Genomic DNA, 17,222 nt, shown 5'->3' with positions numbered 1-17,222 from the left:
GCCCAAAACACACACTTAATTTTCTATTACTGTATTGCATATTCGTATCATTATTGATATCCTTCTATTATTAATCCAATAAAAAGTTCGACTTATTGCAGATAATTTAATATCACCATCACACTACAACAAAGAATCGAAGCAGAATACACTCAAAAAAGGGGGAAACAAAATATGACAAGTATATAAGAACGATTGTACGCATTAAAGGACACATCTTGATTTCGATCAGATTATATATAACCTTATTATTAAATCAATTCGGGTAAATTAATAAAACGTAAATTGAAAATATAAAAGGATCGAAATGCAAAATGACAACTCAACCCGAGAAAAGGGGGAAACGAAATCCGTCACGAGTACAAATCAGGATGGTTTAGGGATTGACATGCAAATCGCAAATCAAGAGGAAAATTAAGGGAAAAATTCCAAATTGGGTAGAGGATAAAAGCAGCGTAGAAAAGATACGAGGAATATGAGGGGAGATGGCTGCTCCGACTCTTCTCTTTAGTCCAAGCGAGTAGGGAGAGAAGCCAATCGAACAGAGCTGTGCCCCAACTCCCTTCGTCCTCTTGTTGGATCTCCGATTCCGACTCCTCGATGAGATTTCCATATCGCTTCCTGTACTAGATTTTGATCTTAGGCCTATCGAATGCTGGATTGGGACTCTTCGATTATGGATCCCAGCAGAGCAGCGTCCACGCCGAGCCACGGCCCGCCCGATGACGGCGGAGGCCCCGCGCCCGAGTTCCCGGCCGGCCTCCGGGTGCTCCTCGTTGACGATGACCCTACCTGCCTCAAGATCCTTGACAGGATGCTCCGCAAGTGCCTCTACGACGGTAACGCAAACCCGTGGCTCCTAATCTTAGCGTTTCGCATGATTGAGGCATAGTCCGTGCTTTTGATGTTCAGTGACGACTTGCTCGCGAGCAGCGCTGGCGCTCTCCATCCTTCGCGAGAAGAAGGGATGGTTCGACCTGGTTCTCAGCGATGTGTACATGCCGGACATGGACGGGTTCAAGTTGCTCGAGCACATCGGATTGGAGATGGATCTTCCTGTCATCAGTCAGTAAATCTCTTCCTTGATGATTTGTGAGTTGGATGTGAACTCAAGGAGTCGTATGTTTGACTCCTCGTCTGTTGTCTTCTCGTTGATGCACAGTGATGTCCGCTGATGACCAGAAGGATGTTGTCATGAAAGGTGTCACACATGGAGCTTGTGATTATATCATAAAGCCGGTTAGGATGGAATCCTTGAAGAATATATGGCAGCATGTGGTGAGGAAGAAAAGGAATGAATTGAAGGAGTTGGAGAATTCTGGGAGTGTGGAGGAGGACGACAAGCACAAGCGAAGTCTGGATGATGGGGATAATGCTTCCTCTGGGTGTGTCGGGAATTGGAAGAATGCAAAGAGAAAAAAGGAAGAGAAGGACGAGGAGGAGGAAGAGATGGTCGAAGAGCATGATGACTCTTCTAGTACGAAGAAGCCAAGGGTTGTATGGTCTGTTGATCTCCACCAACAATTTGTGACTGCTGTCAATCAATTGGGTGTTGACAGTAGGTTCTTTTCTCCTTATATTATTGATACCATATCCTTAATTCTTAATTTATCATGTCTCCGAAAATATTGTTTGTGAATATGGTTTTTAATCAAACTAGCATTAATAGACATCAACTTTATAAAGTTCATGGTTTCAGTATACAGGTCTATAGAGAAGGTAAACCAAAAAGTTTTCTTTTCTGGTCAGGTTGTTCACCGATCCATTAGTTGGATCTCGACAAATATAATGTCATCGTGAACACCTGTTGGATGTTTGCAATTAATTTACTTCGAAAACAATTGTATATGTACTTAATATATATATCTTTCCTCCTTGTAGAAGCTGTTCCAAAGAAAATTCTTGAGTTGATGAATGTGGCTGGACTTACTAGGGAAAATGTTGCAAGTCACTTGCAGGTATGTGTACAATTTTTCTTGTGTCTTAGCTAGTCGTTTTTCACATCTCTTTTCTTTGTTTACCATGATCTTATACATCATTTATTTTTCTGTTGTCCAAATTCCATGATAAGCAAACAGAAGCTAGCAGAAAAATAATGTATTTCTAAGATTTAATGCATATTTTCATAAAACAATAACTTGCAAAGTGGTGCAAATTATAATCGAAGTTGATTCAATAATTTTAATAGCAATTTAAAACATCTAACATAAGCACAAATGTTTCTCGTACAATGAGAAGGACAAGACAATGAGAGAGAGAGAGAGTATTAGATAAAAGCAACAAAAGAATGTTTACATGTCTTAACTTTTGGACCCTGATAAAAGAGATTTGATTTAGACTATGGATGTAAATGACTCTTTCAAGGCACAATATTGAGAATGCCCCTTTGTGTATCTAAAAGACAGTTCTCTTTTCTTACAAGTTACAACTGTATGTTTTATTCCAGATCAATCAATTATACAGACATGAAAATAATGAAATTGCTATAATAAAAAATCATAGCGAGAATTTTTTGTCATTCAGTTTGTGATTTGGAAAGCAATAGATGATATCATCATTTCCTGTACATTATGATGTTGCATGAGGAAGTCTCCACAATTCAGCTCCATTTTTCAGGAAACATCCAAAGTTTTTAACTCAGGTTATAATCTAAAGGATTAATCATTTCATTTTTGTAGTTTCTTTTCTATTAGTGAAAAATGTGTTGATTGCTTGCCTTTTTAATCTTTCCGTTGGTCAACTCCCTTTGTTCCTACCTAACTGGGGAGAGCACTTAGTACTTCTTCACTATGGATCTTATTATTTGGTGTGGGTTCATAGAAAAAGTATGTTAACTACCAACTAATCCTCCAAAGACATGGACAAGTGGGATGTAGGAACCACTTCCATTGAAAATCAGATCCTTTTCTATGGTAAGATAGGGTCCACTCCTGTCCCTCCATGGAGCATCTTATTCGTTTTGTACTCTATCTGGTGTAATCCAGTGTTGTCATGGGTGCTTGGGTGCTCGCCTAGGCACCTGGGCAAGGCGAGGCGAGGCCCAAGCACCTCAAAATGTCTCGGGTGAGGCATTTAGTTTGGGCATAGCTTAGGTGCGCACCTGGGCCTAGGCTCTTCTGGCCCAAAACACAAATAACTGAGCTTGAGTTGAACCTGAACTAATGGTTCAGTTCAACTAAGCCAAATAACTTAACATGATTTGTATAATGTCCAAAGCCTTATTGTTAGTATTAATTTGTTAGACTAATTATTTTAACTAATATTTTCATTTTGAAAAAAGTTAGAACAATCATTTGGAGGGATTTTGTAACGTGGAATAATGAGCTCTTCTCCAACTTCTAGTTGTGCCCCTCGGGCACATCATTGAAGTGATCAGTGAAGTTTCTTGTTCCTCCTGTCTTTCTTCTCTCTCTGTCATTTCTCTCCCTCTGTTCTCTTGTTTTCTCTCCCACAATTCTCTATTGGTGAAATAGCCAAATATCATCTTATTCATTTCTAGCAAAGCAACTATTGTCGTATATATTTCTAGTACATCAAATATCATCTTATTCATTTATAGTTTATGGTTTCAATGTCAACTAGGTGTTTGATTAACTCCTTGAAGATTCCAAATGCTTTTTACCAATGCAAGATGCCAAGAAGGCAATATCAAATCCTTTGTAGCAACAACCCAACAGATTGGAGCTATAAAGGAAACCAAAATTGTTCTCTCAATAGTTGAACAACATCTTCAAATCAGAATTAAGGAGAGCTTTTTTCACTTGGAAAGACATGAAAAATAACATTTTTCTCCCCCATCTGCATGTGAAGGAGGAAGTTAAATAATCCAAATTTGGTTTGTGACCTAGAAGACCCCGATCATCACTTGAAAACAAGGTAGGTGTGAAGGGTGATGATGTGAAACTATTTTGATTTTAATCACTTAACAATTGTATTAGTCTAGGGCTCTTTTGCAAATATCATAAGTTGTCATATGACAATCTTCTATGATCCGACATTAGTTATCAATAAAAACAATAAGGAGACAAATCTTAGCCTCTATTGACAATTCTTAGGATTGATGGGAGATTCGATCCCTACAAGGAAGTTTACTATGGTTGTTTATTTTACTAAAAAAGTTTATTAATCAAAGATCTTATTAGGAAGTTTATTTGCCAAAACAAATATGCAAATCTATCTTCCCCCCAAAAAGGAAAAAAGATATTTCTTTCCACTTTTTGTACTTAAAGGGTTTGGAAAAAGGGGGGAAAGAGGCTATAACTTGGATGATCCGATGATAACTGAATGAATGGAAATATATTTTCCTATAATATTTGTTAATGGTGTGATTTTTCCAATGATATAATTTTATTGTCCATATTTACGATAGATAGAGGTGTGAGACATTCATCACTGAGAGTTAATCCCTGAAATGACTTGAATATATTATTTATCCTTCTTTTGATCTTATTTGATATCTTTTTGTTTTTATTCCACAACTATACCCCATATAAGAGAAGTATTTTTTTGTTTGGTCTTCCATGTGTCTGTCCTATATCATAATGGTATAGAGCTCTCATTCTATATCAGATTTGGTATTAGAGTTCTTATCCTACATCCTCTGTGATGTAGGATGAGAGCGACAAAATATATTTTTTTGATAATAGAGGAATATAAAAGAGAGGAATAGAAGATAGTAACTGAAAAATAATAGAAAAACAAAGTGATAAGTACCAGAGCTGCTCTGGCTCAGGGAGGACACTCCCAGGATGAAGGCCTCACAATTTCGCACGTCTTGCACATAGACGATGGAATCATGCTATTAGAAAACAAATGTGGCCTCACACCACTCACACTCAAGGTGGGAAAAGAACTTATTTCATTGATCCATTTCTGATTGATTTATATTACAATGTTCTTGCCCCTTTTTATAGGCTAAGTATAAGAAAAGAAAAGAAAAATGTAAAAGTAAATAATTTACAATTGAATAAAAAATAATATATGATTTGATCTTTCTTTCAAAGAGGATAATATTCTTGATTGATATGCTTCCATCTTCATAGAGATCAATCTTCACAAAATCTTCCATCAAGATTTGAAATCTTCAATCACAATCATAATTTGATTTTCTCAAATTCTTTTCATATTTTCTTCTTCCTTGAGTAAACTAAGAAACTAGATTAGAATTATTCAGTATGTTGTCATGTGGCAACTTATGATATGCAAAATAACCTATAAACTAATCAAATTTATTTAAATAAGAGATTGATAAGATTGGTTCCGCATCACCCTTCGTTTCCTAAGTCCATTTAGACATACGCATACTCAAACCAAAATTGAGTGATTGAGAGGTATAGATTTGGTCACTTTATCTACCAAGTGGTTTAGTTTATGTTACAGATACTTGATCTTTATCTTAAATATCAGATTTGAATCAATGTTCTAACTTGACAAACTCAAATAAGGACATATTCACATGGTAAGTCCTTTTTAGTATTCATCATCATCAGCATATGATGGAAGAGGCTAAAGGAGGCCAGCCATGTTTAGATTCAGTCGGGCCATATACAGCCACTATGTGATTGAATATTCTCACATCGGCCTTCACGACACCTTGGATGCCTCCATGGATGATGGTAGAGCTTGTGCAGGAATTTGCCAACTTTGGAGATACTTTGACAGGTTGACTAGTCATTTGTCTCTTCCTACCTAACCTGGAAAAGAGTAAGGTTTAGTCTTACGTTGGCTAGATCAGCCCAGCTGCTGGATTTTTCTCTGAGTGCCCCAGGCCAAACCAGAGAACCTAATATGACACCTGATTACCTCAGGAGAAGGCCATAATACAAGAGAGGTTAATCATCTTTGTACCAAGATAAGAAACTTTTCTTATAGTTTTCATGCATATTTATTACTGTATTACATTGATGTTATAAAGGTTCTCTAAACCAAGGTCTGCCATACCGAAGCGTACCGCCCGTACCGGGCGGTATGTACCGGTACGCGAACCGTCCGATGCCACTATAGTGCTACAGTACTATACTGTAGCACTACTATAGTATGAAAAAGTATAAAATTGTTCGGTACACCAGGGTGTACCGCTCGGTACGCCCTGATGTACCGCCTGGTACACCGGTACCATACCATACCGAGCCCGGGTCGAAACGCCGGTATGGTACGGTATGACGAACCTTACTCTAAACCCCTAATTATCATCAAATTAGTGTCCAAAACCTTGATGTAATTATTTTTCTATTAAAACTTGTATTCTGAGATTTCTAAAATAATCTTTTAGAGGGATTTGTAGGTGACAGGAATAGCTCTTCCTCGTCCAACTCTTAAAAATGTATGGTTGGGATTCCTTGGGTATATCATCGAAGTGATAATACAGTCTTCTCTTTCCTTTATCTTTCCTCTCTTTTCTACTTGTGTTCTTTCTCATCCTAAAAGTCTCTCCCAAATGTTACACTCTACCCTCGAAGTAAGGTGAAAGTTGATAAAATGTGACACATTATATCAATTTGGTATCAAAGTCAATGCATCTTGTGATATCTTCTTTGGTGATATTCCATGACTTGGCAACGACTTTCCACAAGTTTGATGGATAGGCTGCTACCCACCACAATCATGTTCCCCCATTCCCTGACTACAAAGGCTTGAAGGAAAACTACTATTAGTAACTGTTTACTTTCCTAGCACCAATCTGCTTCAATGAGTTATTTTATTCTATTCCCCAGTGCCAATTGTGACCTTGCCATGAGAGAGAATTATTAGCCTAAGAATCCACCTGGAATTTGTTGACCAAAGATTTGCATAACTCCAGAGTCTACACTGCTGTACCAACAATATTATGGGGTGTTCAACATCACTTATTGTGTAGCACAAGTCTGGAAAGGAGTGATCCATGGTAATGAAGTAGAGGTCAAAACCATGGTCATTTGGGTAAGTTCGATCAGTCTCTCTAACTGATTAGTTATGATGATTCTGTTCTTCAGAGGCTTTTATACAAGAACTTATATTGTTGCTTAATTCATTCATTTACCAATAGTACATGCAGGGTCCTTAAACACATGCTTTTTACATTTCCTTTCTCTGTGTTGTTGTTCTAAGATATATTTATTGTCATTTGATACTTCAACAGAAATATCGCTTGTACTTGAGGAGAGTAAGTGTGCCACAGCATCACGGCAGATTTGATGCACATTTTGCAAGTGCCCAGGAAGTAACTTATAATAATTCAATTGGTTCAGTTAGTGGATATGATTTTCAAGCTCTTGCTGCTTCTACTCAGCTTCTACCACAAAATATAGCAGCTCTACATTCAGGTCCAAGAAGTGCTACAAATACTGGCATGGGGGTGTCTGCTATTGATCAACTCAGTTTTCTTAGTTCTGGTAAACAAGTTACAAACTCTTCAAACATAATATCTTCATCCGTGCAGCAAATAAACAGCAGACAAATGAGTGACGTCCATGGACCCTCCAACAATATTGAGTTAAACCAACTTGGGCAGTCACAGCAAGTGGTTCAACCATTTGGAAGTATTAACCAGCAATTTGGGGAAGGAACTACAAATCTTTTTAGTTTACCATCTTCAGAACTAACCAACTTCTCATTACCTAGAGGTACCATCAATGAACAACTGAACAATTCTTTAGCCAGGCACATGAATCAGCATGGACAACAATTTCCTATATCTCAGCAAAGGAGCAATATGGATATCACATTGCAAGGACTGCCACGATCAAGGGGACAATTACTGACTGAAACTGCCTGTCATGATTCTAGACTTGTGTCAGCCTTATTGCAACAAGTACCTCCTAATAATATTCCAAATCATGTCTCTGGACGGCTTGAAACCAGTGCAAATATGCTTACATCCTTGCCTGCCAACTATTTGAATGCTTCATGTAGTACGTCTCCCCAAGCTCTCTATCCTGATGTACATAATAGCTTCATAACTGGATTACCTGGAAGTTGCTATCGTCGTGTAAGCAGCAAAGGAGCTACACCGCAGACAGGAAGTGTCAAAGCATTAAGCAACAGTAGCAACCTAAAAGGAATGGACAACCATGTTCCAAATTTTGATATTATTGGTGAACATCATCAAAACAAAAGCCAAGATTGGAAGTTGCAAAATGTAAATCTCCCATACCAGTCAGGCCAAAACCTTGGTCATGGGCAAAGCACTATTAACTGTCATTCTTCACTGATGGGTAATCAAGATTCAACTAGTACTGCCAACAATGGGTTTAACGGTAATACTGGAACAGTCACAAAGAATATCATATCAACAAGAAGTGACATTGATATGGAGAAAAGAGAATGCATTGTTCAGCACAAAACCAACCTAGTGGAGAACTGCAACAGAGTAAATTATGATGGAATTCCAGATCTCAGTTATCAAGATATTCTTTTTGAAGACAATATTATTACAAATGAACTCATGAATGTTGTTCGGAAACAGGTTAGCTTCTTAAAATCCAACTAATGTGATATATTCCCCCTAAAATAAATGCATTTAAGTTAGTGAAGTGTTTTCATGTATTGATCTAAAATTTCTATGATTATACTCATCCAAACCTATTTGACATAATAAGAAAGACAGTTTATCGCTTAATGCAACCATCATGTAGTTTGAGCAGATTCTCAAAGGTAAAGACCTAAATGTCAATACTTTTATGTTGTGGTGGCACCAAAATAATATAACTTGAAAATCAGTATTAGACATACAAGTGCATGCACCGTGTATCAGAAGATCTCATCTTCTTCATGCAGGCTCTATGCAGTATACAAGTGAGGTTTATTAGAGATTAGATCGCCTTTTAATGGTGCAATATATGCAAGTATCTCTACTTTTCACTTTGAGGTTTATTAGGAGTTTAGATCGTCTTTCTTATGGTGCATTATATGCATGTATTTCTATTCTCACTGAGTATGAGAAACTTAAAATTGTGTGTAGGATATGTAATCAACTTTTTTTATCTAGTTTGGTAGATAAATCATAGAAATTTTTTTTGGCTTGTTGAGTTTCAAAACTTTTAAAGCTCATTGTGATTACTTTTTACATCATCTTATATAATTAGAGTTAACAAATTCATGTGAAGCATGTTGAGATATAACCAAGGATTATAATTTCCATCAGACTAGTATGTGAACCTAACATGTGACTGGGCAATTTGGCCAAGCCTAGTGTACCACTTGGTATCGTTTCTGGTATTGAGATATACTGGACGATAAGTCTACAGCTCCGTGCCAACACCCTCTCCACCTGTTTATCTCTTCCTCACCGAATTCCATCTTTCTTCCCTCCTTTCTCACTAGTAGTTTCCTTTTTTGTTTTTGTCTTGATTATGCATATTGCATGGCTTTCACATCAAATGTTTTAAATGTCTTGGATTTGGAGCCTTTTCTCTCTTGCTACCAAATTAAGGTGTGAATCTTGCTGCTACATTTATTACATTTTTTGTTATTTAAAGATGTTTTTTTTTTTCAGCTTAGGGCTTAAATTTCCTGTTTCAAGCATGCAATGTTGTTCAATCAAGGTTGGATCAAAAAGTATTTCATGTAGACTCATTTAAATGCAAGTCAAATTCATGTGAGTGACCTAGGTCCATGAAGAAGCAATCTTGATCGACATAAATATTGCAAAATTTGGTGTGAATCCCCGTAAGATCTGTGTAGATCCTTATAAATCTAGGTATTTTCTCCACCACTGTGTAGATATTTCAATTAGTCATGAATTTATTTCTTAAATTTTGTTAAAAAAAATGAAACTGAAGCAGCAAAATGTTGATCCTATGTGGTAGGAGGCCTACTTCTTGGATGATAGTGTGTCTCATGATATATCGTGTTGTGGTACTGAGAAAGAGGGGGCGGGCAGGGGGGTTAAGGACAAGTTTGAAGAGGACGAGGAGAAGAAGAAGAGAAATTGATAACAACAGAGGTCTATCTCCATTATAAGATCTCTTTAAGGCTATGTTGCCTAAAATTACACAGAGATAAGGAAGAACGTGAATCAAATTCAGTTGATACCAATGATTTGAATACCGTACCATATCGCTCGGTATGGGTGATATCAGATATCAGGTATTTGGCCTGGTGTCAGGCGATACGGGGCTGTACCAGGCGATAATGATCGAAATTTCGATCATTACCGACCTGTACCGGGCGATAACGGTCGAAACCGATCGTTACCAAATGGTAACAATATTCCAACGGTCAACCTCAAGGGTTTTTGAACCCTTTCCTCCCTCCTATTTCATTCCATTTCATCCTCACATTCTTTTAAAATCTCTCAAACTCATTTTTCTCACATTCTCTCTCTTATTCTCATATTTTTATTCTCCTAAACTCAACAAAACAATGAATTGTGGATTAAATCAAATTTAGGAGGATTATGAGGAAAAACTTTTTAATCAAGAGGTCTCGTCTATACAATTTGAGGGTGGTGCATAGACCGAGGAGCAATATTTTACACATGCTACCCAAGATTCAAATCATGGAACTCGACGAGGTACTAGTCAAGTTTATGCACGTATTATGGAGAATCTTACGGCTAATAGCAGTACGGTGATAGTTGGTCATACTTCTCCGAGCAATAGTATAATACGGAGTAGCAAATCAGTAGCGAAAGTAGAAGTTTTGATATTCACCAATACATGCATCGGGAGTCGCTTCAAACACGTGTATTCATGACAATCAACCTACGACCATCACCACATTGATGCACCAATGGCATACGGTGTATCAATAAACTATGTCATGAGATTAATTTTAGGATTAGGTTCGACAAACATATCATATTGATATACAGATACATAAGATTGAGGACCTCGATCCACTACCCATGGAGGTTTGTCGTTCGGTTTGATGGTAGAATCAAGTATATCTGTATGTGATTTCTTAATTCATTTGAATTTTAATGTTTAAGTTGTATACAAAATAATCGAACAATTTAAATAATTTTTCTATAGATAATTTAATATTAATGGAAGGACGATCCGGAAAAGATCGAAATTGCGAACCCTACACAAGGCTACTCCTCAAAGCCCAAAAAAGATATGTGGCACTATTCTTATCTAATTTATATTAGTTTTGTTAAAATTATACTAAATATATATTTATTTTTAACTTAAAAACTTTATCCTAACTATTTTTTTCTATTTTTCATATATTTTCGAAGGGTTGTATGTCTATTTTAGGTGTATTGCTCGGTATGCCATGCCGTACCATATCGAGCAAAGCTCGATACACCGGTACGGTATTTAAAACCTTGGTTGACACTCTGTTTACTAGAATGATTCATGTCCTATGATATAATTAGATATGTGCAACAAAGAATTAGGATGATCCACTTGTTGATGAGGTAGGAGATCTACCATGTCTATCTCAGTGTATCTCAAAACAAATCGAAGTTGACCTATAGGATGAAGCAATTTGGTATGAGGACCAGGGCTACACATTAGCATATGTTCAAGATACAAAACAGTTAGCGTTTTGTGTGTCATGGTGCAAACAGTCCTTTTTTTTACAAACAGTCAATTTCAGTCATCCCTACAATGTGGCATGGGTAAAGGTCACTCATCGCATTCAGTTAATCCATTAGATGTCATTGAGAAGCGATAAATCATGGAGGATGAAGAGACCCCTCCATTTGATTCAAGTCTTTATGAGATCAACAATGATGTAATGAGGTGGATAATAGCACATCCATTAATGATGGTGGTCAGAGCCAGAGGTCTTGTGTTTCCGGCAAGCAAACGAAAGGAAGATGAGCATGAAAAAAGTAGTATTTTACTTGTACCACTTAAGATGATGATCATAACATTGAATCATTTACCAGATCAGTTAGAATAAAGACAAGGGCAAGGGTGACTTGGAAGGAAACGAGAGACAACTTAAATAAGATCAAGTCGTTAAGTTCTTTTTTGGTCACAACCTCTATATCAATGTGGTGGATTTCATGGGCACAATGTGTTGTCAATAATTGGTCTCATTTTGCTGAGTCTGTGGCTTCATATGACTTACATGACAATATATTATTGATTGTTTACTGCTCAACAGTGATCATGGTTGCATCACATAGAACTTGTTAAATATCAACAACCATAATAGCCCTTGCCCTTCCTTCTATCTCGTTGGTTAGTACCAGGAGTCAATTTTCTGACCCAGATGCCCCATTATCATTGCTATTTCGATTCAACAATGACAGCATATCAATATCAAGTGTTACGAAAGCATATCGTTTATGTAACTGTTGTGAAAGCATGTCATTCATGTGTCCAACCACATGACATTGTGGACTGGACCTAGACCCACTTCCTAGGCAATGTGTCATTCGTTTTTATGATAAGATTTGTCCCACTAGTGTAGTGTTTTAGTCCATCTATTTACGAGTTTTCGATTATCTATTTATGATGTATAGATGATATATGTATCACACATTATGTGCTAATTTGATGTATTTTTAGTTCTTTTATGTAGATGTCTTGATATCTGGTTTATGACAAGTATTAGAAACATATTTTGATTTATTATTGATATAAAAAGTTATAAAAAGCAAAAGACTATTAAAGAGGCTTTAGGTGGTTTGGATCTGACCCTGTCTGTATCAACCAATACCAACCATACAGATACATTGTGTTATATTGTACAATGATTGACGTAGGCACTAGATTGAGACTTTGGCAGTCACCTGTTATCATTTATCATGTAATTGACAGCTGAAAAGTAAGTCAAAATATACGGAGGATGGTCTAATTTTGAGCAAACTGTAGCATTAATACCGCTGAACATAACTTCATTATGTGCTAGAACAATGGAAGCATTCTCGAGTACCACACAACTTTTCTTTTAGCAAGTTACTGATTAAATACAATGTTTGGATCATCATACCTCACACTGCAGTTCTTTTTGGTTTGCAGCAGCAAGAAGGGATTGGGCAGGTTGATAATGAGTTCAACTTTAACCCCCCAGTTTAGCATTGGAGTCTCTATACCATTAAGCAATTATGAATTCTTGAAGAAGCATTGGAGTCTCTATGCCATGAAGCAATTATGAATTCTTCAAGATGATTGGAACTGTTCCATAATTAAAGATCTTAAGGGGTTCTAGAGAGTTTTCCTTCACAATTTATCTGGTAACCGCACGGAAATCAGACCATTGCCTCCAGAGAAAGGGCTTGAGGACATACTGAGTCCACACGGTCAAATCTCAACACACACGATTTGGTGTACAAAGGTAAAAGTAGTATGCAAATGCGTACATGCTAAGTTTCCAGTTTCTTTCTTAGCTCATGCTAACAAGACATCCCTCAAGTGGCGAAAGGCTTGAATTGCATTAGTTTGGTTTGGTGTGTTCTTTTGTGGATTTGGCATTAGGAGTCTCCAAATAGTCTCTTCAAAATCGAGGGGAGTATTTTCTAACTCCAGTAGTCATGTACAGGTTTCGTTTGACTAAAGGAAACAAAGTGGTGTTAGTTTGTTCCCTTTTAATTTATGGCTAATCCTACTTAATTGTTTTATTCCTCCTAGTCATCCAGAACATCTATCCTTGTATTCATTTAGTTGCAATACATTGTGTAATTTAAATTGCATTAAGTTTGTGGAATGTAAACTTATCATCACTAAGCACCGGCAGATTAACAAATGTAGAACATTATCATTATTGTCAAAATTTATTATGAATCGAAGCACCGTGCTTAATACTGTTAGATGCATTACATATTGGTGTAGACAAACATTTTACTGCTGTGTAGATTAGATTGTGTCAATTTTATAATGCATACTCTGGCTAATCATGTATGGAATTCCAATCTTTTGGAACAAGGGAAGAATGGTTGGGGCTCCAAATCTAGTGGCAAGTTGATGTTTTATAAGATCAATTTTGCAATGCTGTGGGATATATATATATATATTTTTCTTAGTCCTAAGCATCATAACTTGTAACGATGATGGTTGTGACATTTTTCTGCATCGCCACCACCGAATTCCTTTTCTTTCCTTTGGAGGAAAATAGACATCACCAATGATTCATAGTATGCCATATGATCATCTCGTATGCTTTTTATAGTCATGCACTGTCATGACTCGAGTTAGATATATCATGGAGAGACATTGTAATAGTTGGAAGTAGCTGAGACATTTCATATGGTTATGTAAAATATTTATATGTGGAAGACTGTGTCCAATGTAAAAGTAGATTCTGATTTTAGTTTTCTCTTTTTGACACGATGGACGTTAGGCCAGTCGACGCATATCATAAGTTTTCTTTGTTTAAATCTTCTATTAAGATATTATTTATATTTTTTTATAGCAAAGGAAGAATTTGAGTCCAAAATCTTTAGTAGCTAAGTTTAACAAGTACATTTGGTGTGATAGAGATATTCTTTTAAATTTCTTTTGGATGTTGGGACATAAGACCTCTCAAAACTAAGCGATTCCACGTAACTGCTCTTACGAAATAAGGAGATTATTAATATGATTATTTAGCTTTCCAAACCCATTTGAATCCTTTTTTACTTCCTAATGCTAACTTAAAAAACATTAACAAAAATAATTTTTATGATTTTTAACACTTGAGACCCTTTCCGAAGATGATGATGACTCCAACTGAAAAGCATACACAGAGTGATTTTGGTAAAGGGGGCCATTTTGAAGGAGCAGTAGATTCTGCGGTTGAAGTTTGGTTAACAATAACTTCGTTTTACAATAAATAACATACCTTTCTTTGCATCAAATTACCCCAAGTCATGAATTCAATTGAACCGACGGCCAGCATCAAAAGCAAGTGGGGTTTTTTTTTTACTATTAATTACATATTATTTATTATTATTAATTATCTTTAATATCATGATCCTATATTTTAAAAAATTATAGGTATCTTTATAATTATGAAAATAAATATTATTTAGATTCATTTATTCTAATATCATTAATTTTATCAATAAAAATATAAAATATAACAAACAATCTTAACATTCCAGTTAAGAGAATCACGAGTGTGGATAAGGAGAGTGATGGATAAAGGACTGGTTTGTAGTTAGTGCAATAGTCCCTCTATTGGTACAATTTTCGCTGAATTGGTACAATGAAGCGAGAGCAGTTAGTGCTCGGAAGATTCTTCCTCCACCACCACCGATGAAAGATGCGTCCATAGAACCTCATATCTGTACTGTTTGGAAGCATTATTTTCGGTATCACGTCGAAGAACTTGTTGTCATTAATCCATTCGCCGGTCAGGCATTACCAAAGCCTGTAAAAGCAATTTATAAAAGGAGAAATAAAATAAAATTTATTTATTTATTTAGGATACACAGTTTCTTTATTCGGTGGCGCCACGGAAATTAGAGACGGCGAGAGAGGGCTGACGCCACCTATGGCCGCAAACCGACCGCGCCTCCCGCATTGGCCGAGTCGGCGACGAGCGACTTGTAGATCTCGACGACCACCTTCTCGTCGTACTCCCTGAGCGGCTCCCGCGCGAACCCGACCGCCCCGGCCCCGCCCCCGCCCCCGCCCCCGCCGTAGGTGACGCCGAGTGGGGTCGCCCTGGCGAAGCGGAGCATCATCCGCACGTAGGCGTCGCGGATCTGGGGGAGGATCCGCTGGGGAGAGGTCGCACGGAGGAACCCCAGCCGCGGCGATATCTTGAGCCGCCAAAACCGGCGGCGATGCCCGCCCCCGCCGAGCTCCGCGCGGCACAGGCGCCGTCGCCCCTCCTCTCCGCCGCCGCGGTGCTCGGGCCGCTTCCAGTACTCCTTCAGCCCGCCCTTGTCCGACTTCATCAGCGCCGCTTCCCTCGAACACCCGATCCCTCCTTCCACCGCTTTTCTTTCACGGGAAGGAGATGAGGAGAAGGCATTTAAATAGGCCGGTTGTGGTCACCTCAAGCGGTTTTGCCGTGCGGTTGCGTGACCTTCATTTAATGGGTTGCGGTTTCGGTTTCGGTTTCGGTCTCGGGTGGGGTATATTAATAATGATTTAATAGATAATTTGAATTTTATTGATTAATAATAAAGATAAATCTGATTTTAATTATCATATCTATTAATGATAAAAGTTATGACTCTCGATAAGTGTGTAATGGATATAATAGATGGATGTTAATTCTGAATTGATGAAAAATATTCTTTATATCATTATAAACTTATAATCCTGATCCATCGTAATATGATATTTTTATTAATAATGTATATCAAAATAAATGGGTAAAAGAAAGAAATCAAAATTTTAAATGAGAGGAGCTCATGATAGTCGTAGATTGATCTTACGAATCATAACTATAAAGGAGTATGGACAATTCTTAATGACGATGGCCTTGTAGATCTAATAATAGAGAAACTATTTCAACATAAATTATTGATGGATATTGAAATGGGTGTGGACGATATAATTATGAGAGCGCAATCGAAAGAGGGGTGACAATAGGATGGATGGACTTCTAAGAAAGATAGTGATGGAGATGAGAGAGATTTGGGCTTAAATGAACGAGTTGAACATGAAAAATATGTCGAAAATAAGAGATTATGAATAAGTTAAATACGTCAAATAAATTAGACGTGTCACATCAATATCTAGAGATATTTAACTTTAGCTTATATGTAAGTACTGCTATTGCTTGACTGGCATAATGATTTTGAAATTTCAAATTATATTAGGATCTTGAATAATACTATATATATATATATATATATATATATATATATATGTAAAATGTTTTAAGCTTTTGGTGAAAATATGAAATGTATGCCGGATATGATAATTTTTAATATTTCTTAAAATTAATAACAATCATAATTAATGGCTAGTGATACAAATTCATTTAGGGAATACAAAAAATAATGACATATGCCAACTACTCGAATGTTTAAAAGAATACAAGTAAAGTCAAAATATTTGGTGGAGCATATATTGTATATTAAATTTTAGATGATCACTATTTCCAAGCTTTTATTCTAGATATGTAAAAGCTTTTGTTTCTTATATTCTTTTTATAAGCTTGCAATTGATTGCCCTTTTTGTTATTCACAATCCCAATAATCTATAAAAAATAATAAAAACAAAAATGAAGAGAAGAAAACAGAATAATAATAATTCATCTCGCACTTCACCTCCCCTATCTATATCCGTCTCTGTCCACTCTCTTCATCCTCCTATATCTTTTATTGTCCGATATTATTTGAAGAGAAAAAATAAAAAATAATAATAATAATAAAGAAGCATAAACATTCATTTGTAGGAAGA

The 17,222-nt window shown here is 36.7% G+C and overlaps 2 protein-coding genes across 3 annotated transcripts; one reads left to right on the top strand and one right to left on the bottom strand.

Moving 5' to 3' along the window:
* Positions 1-418: 418 nt before the first annotated feature.
* On the top strand, positions 419-13,690 carry LOC135649895 (two-component response regulator ARR1-like). Of its 2 annotated transcripts, XR_010501415.1 has the most exons (7): positions 419-839; positions 913-1,065; positions 1,163-1,558; positions 1,882-1,958; positions 7,118-8,443; positions 9,473-9,676; positions 12,903-13,690. XR_010501415.1 is itself a non-coding variant. In XM_065168834.1 (6 exons), the coding sequence occupies exons 1-6, from the start codon at positions 653-655 to the stop codon at positions 12,957-12,959; spliced, it is 2,196 nt and encodes a 731-aa protein (XP_065024906.1). In that variant the 5' UTR covers positions 420-652; the 3' UTR covers positions 12,960-13,690. The 2 variants fall into 2 exon arrangements, 1 of the variants encoding a protein (XP_065024906.1); XM_065168834.1 differs by lacking the exon at positions 9,473-9,676 and having other exon boundaries at positions 420-839.
* Positions 13,691-15,243: 1,553 nt separating this feature from the next.
* Positions 15,244-15,833, bottom strand: LOC135648777 (uncharacterized). Its single transcript, XM_065166714.1, has one exon. The coding sequence runs from the start codon at positions 15,761-15,763 to the stop codon at positions 15,353-15,355; it is 411 nt and encodes a 136-aa protein (XP_065022786.1). The 5' UTR covers positions 15,764-15,833; the 3' UTR covers positions 15,244-15,352.
* Between the last annotated feature and the right edge of the window lie 1,389 nt (positions 15,834-17,222).

The sequence above is a fragment of the Musa acuminata genome, chromosome BXJ3-9, assembly GCF_036884655.1.
Source record: "Musa acuminata AAA Group cultivar baxijiao chromosome BXJ3-9, Cavendish_Baxijiao_AAA, whole genome shotgun sequence".
Classification (NCBI taxonomy): domain Eukaryota; kingdom Viridiplantae; phylum Streptophyta; class Magnoliopsida; order Zingiberales; family Musaceae; genus Musa; species Musa acuminata.
The sequence above is the reverse complement of the archived record's forward strand: the minus strand, read 5'-3'. Positions and strand labels throughout refer to the sequence as shown.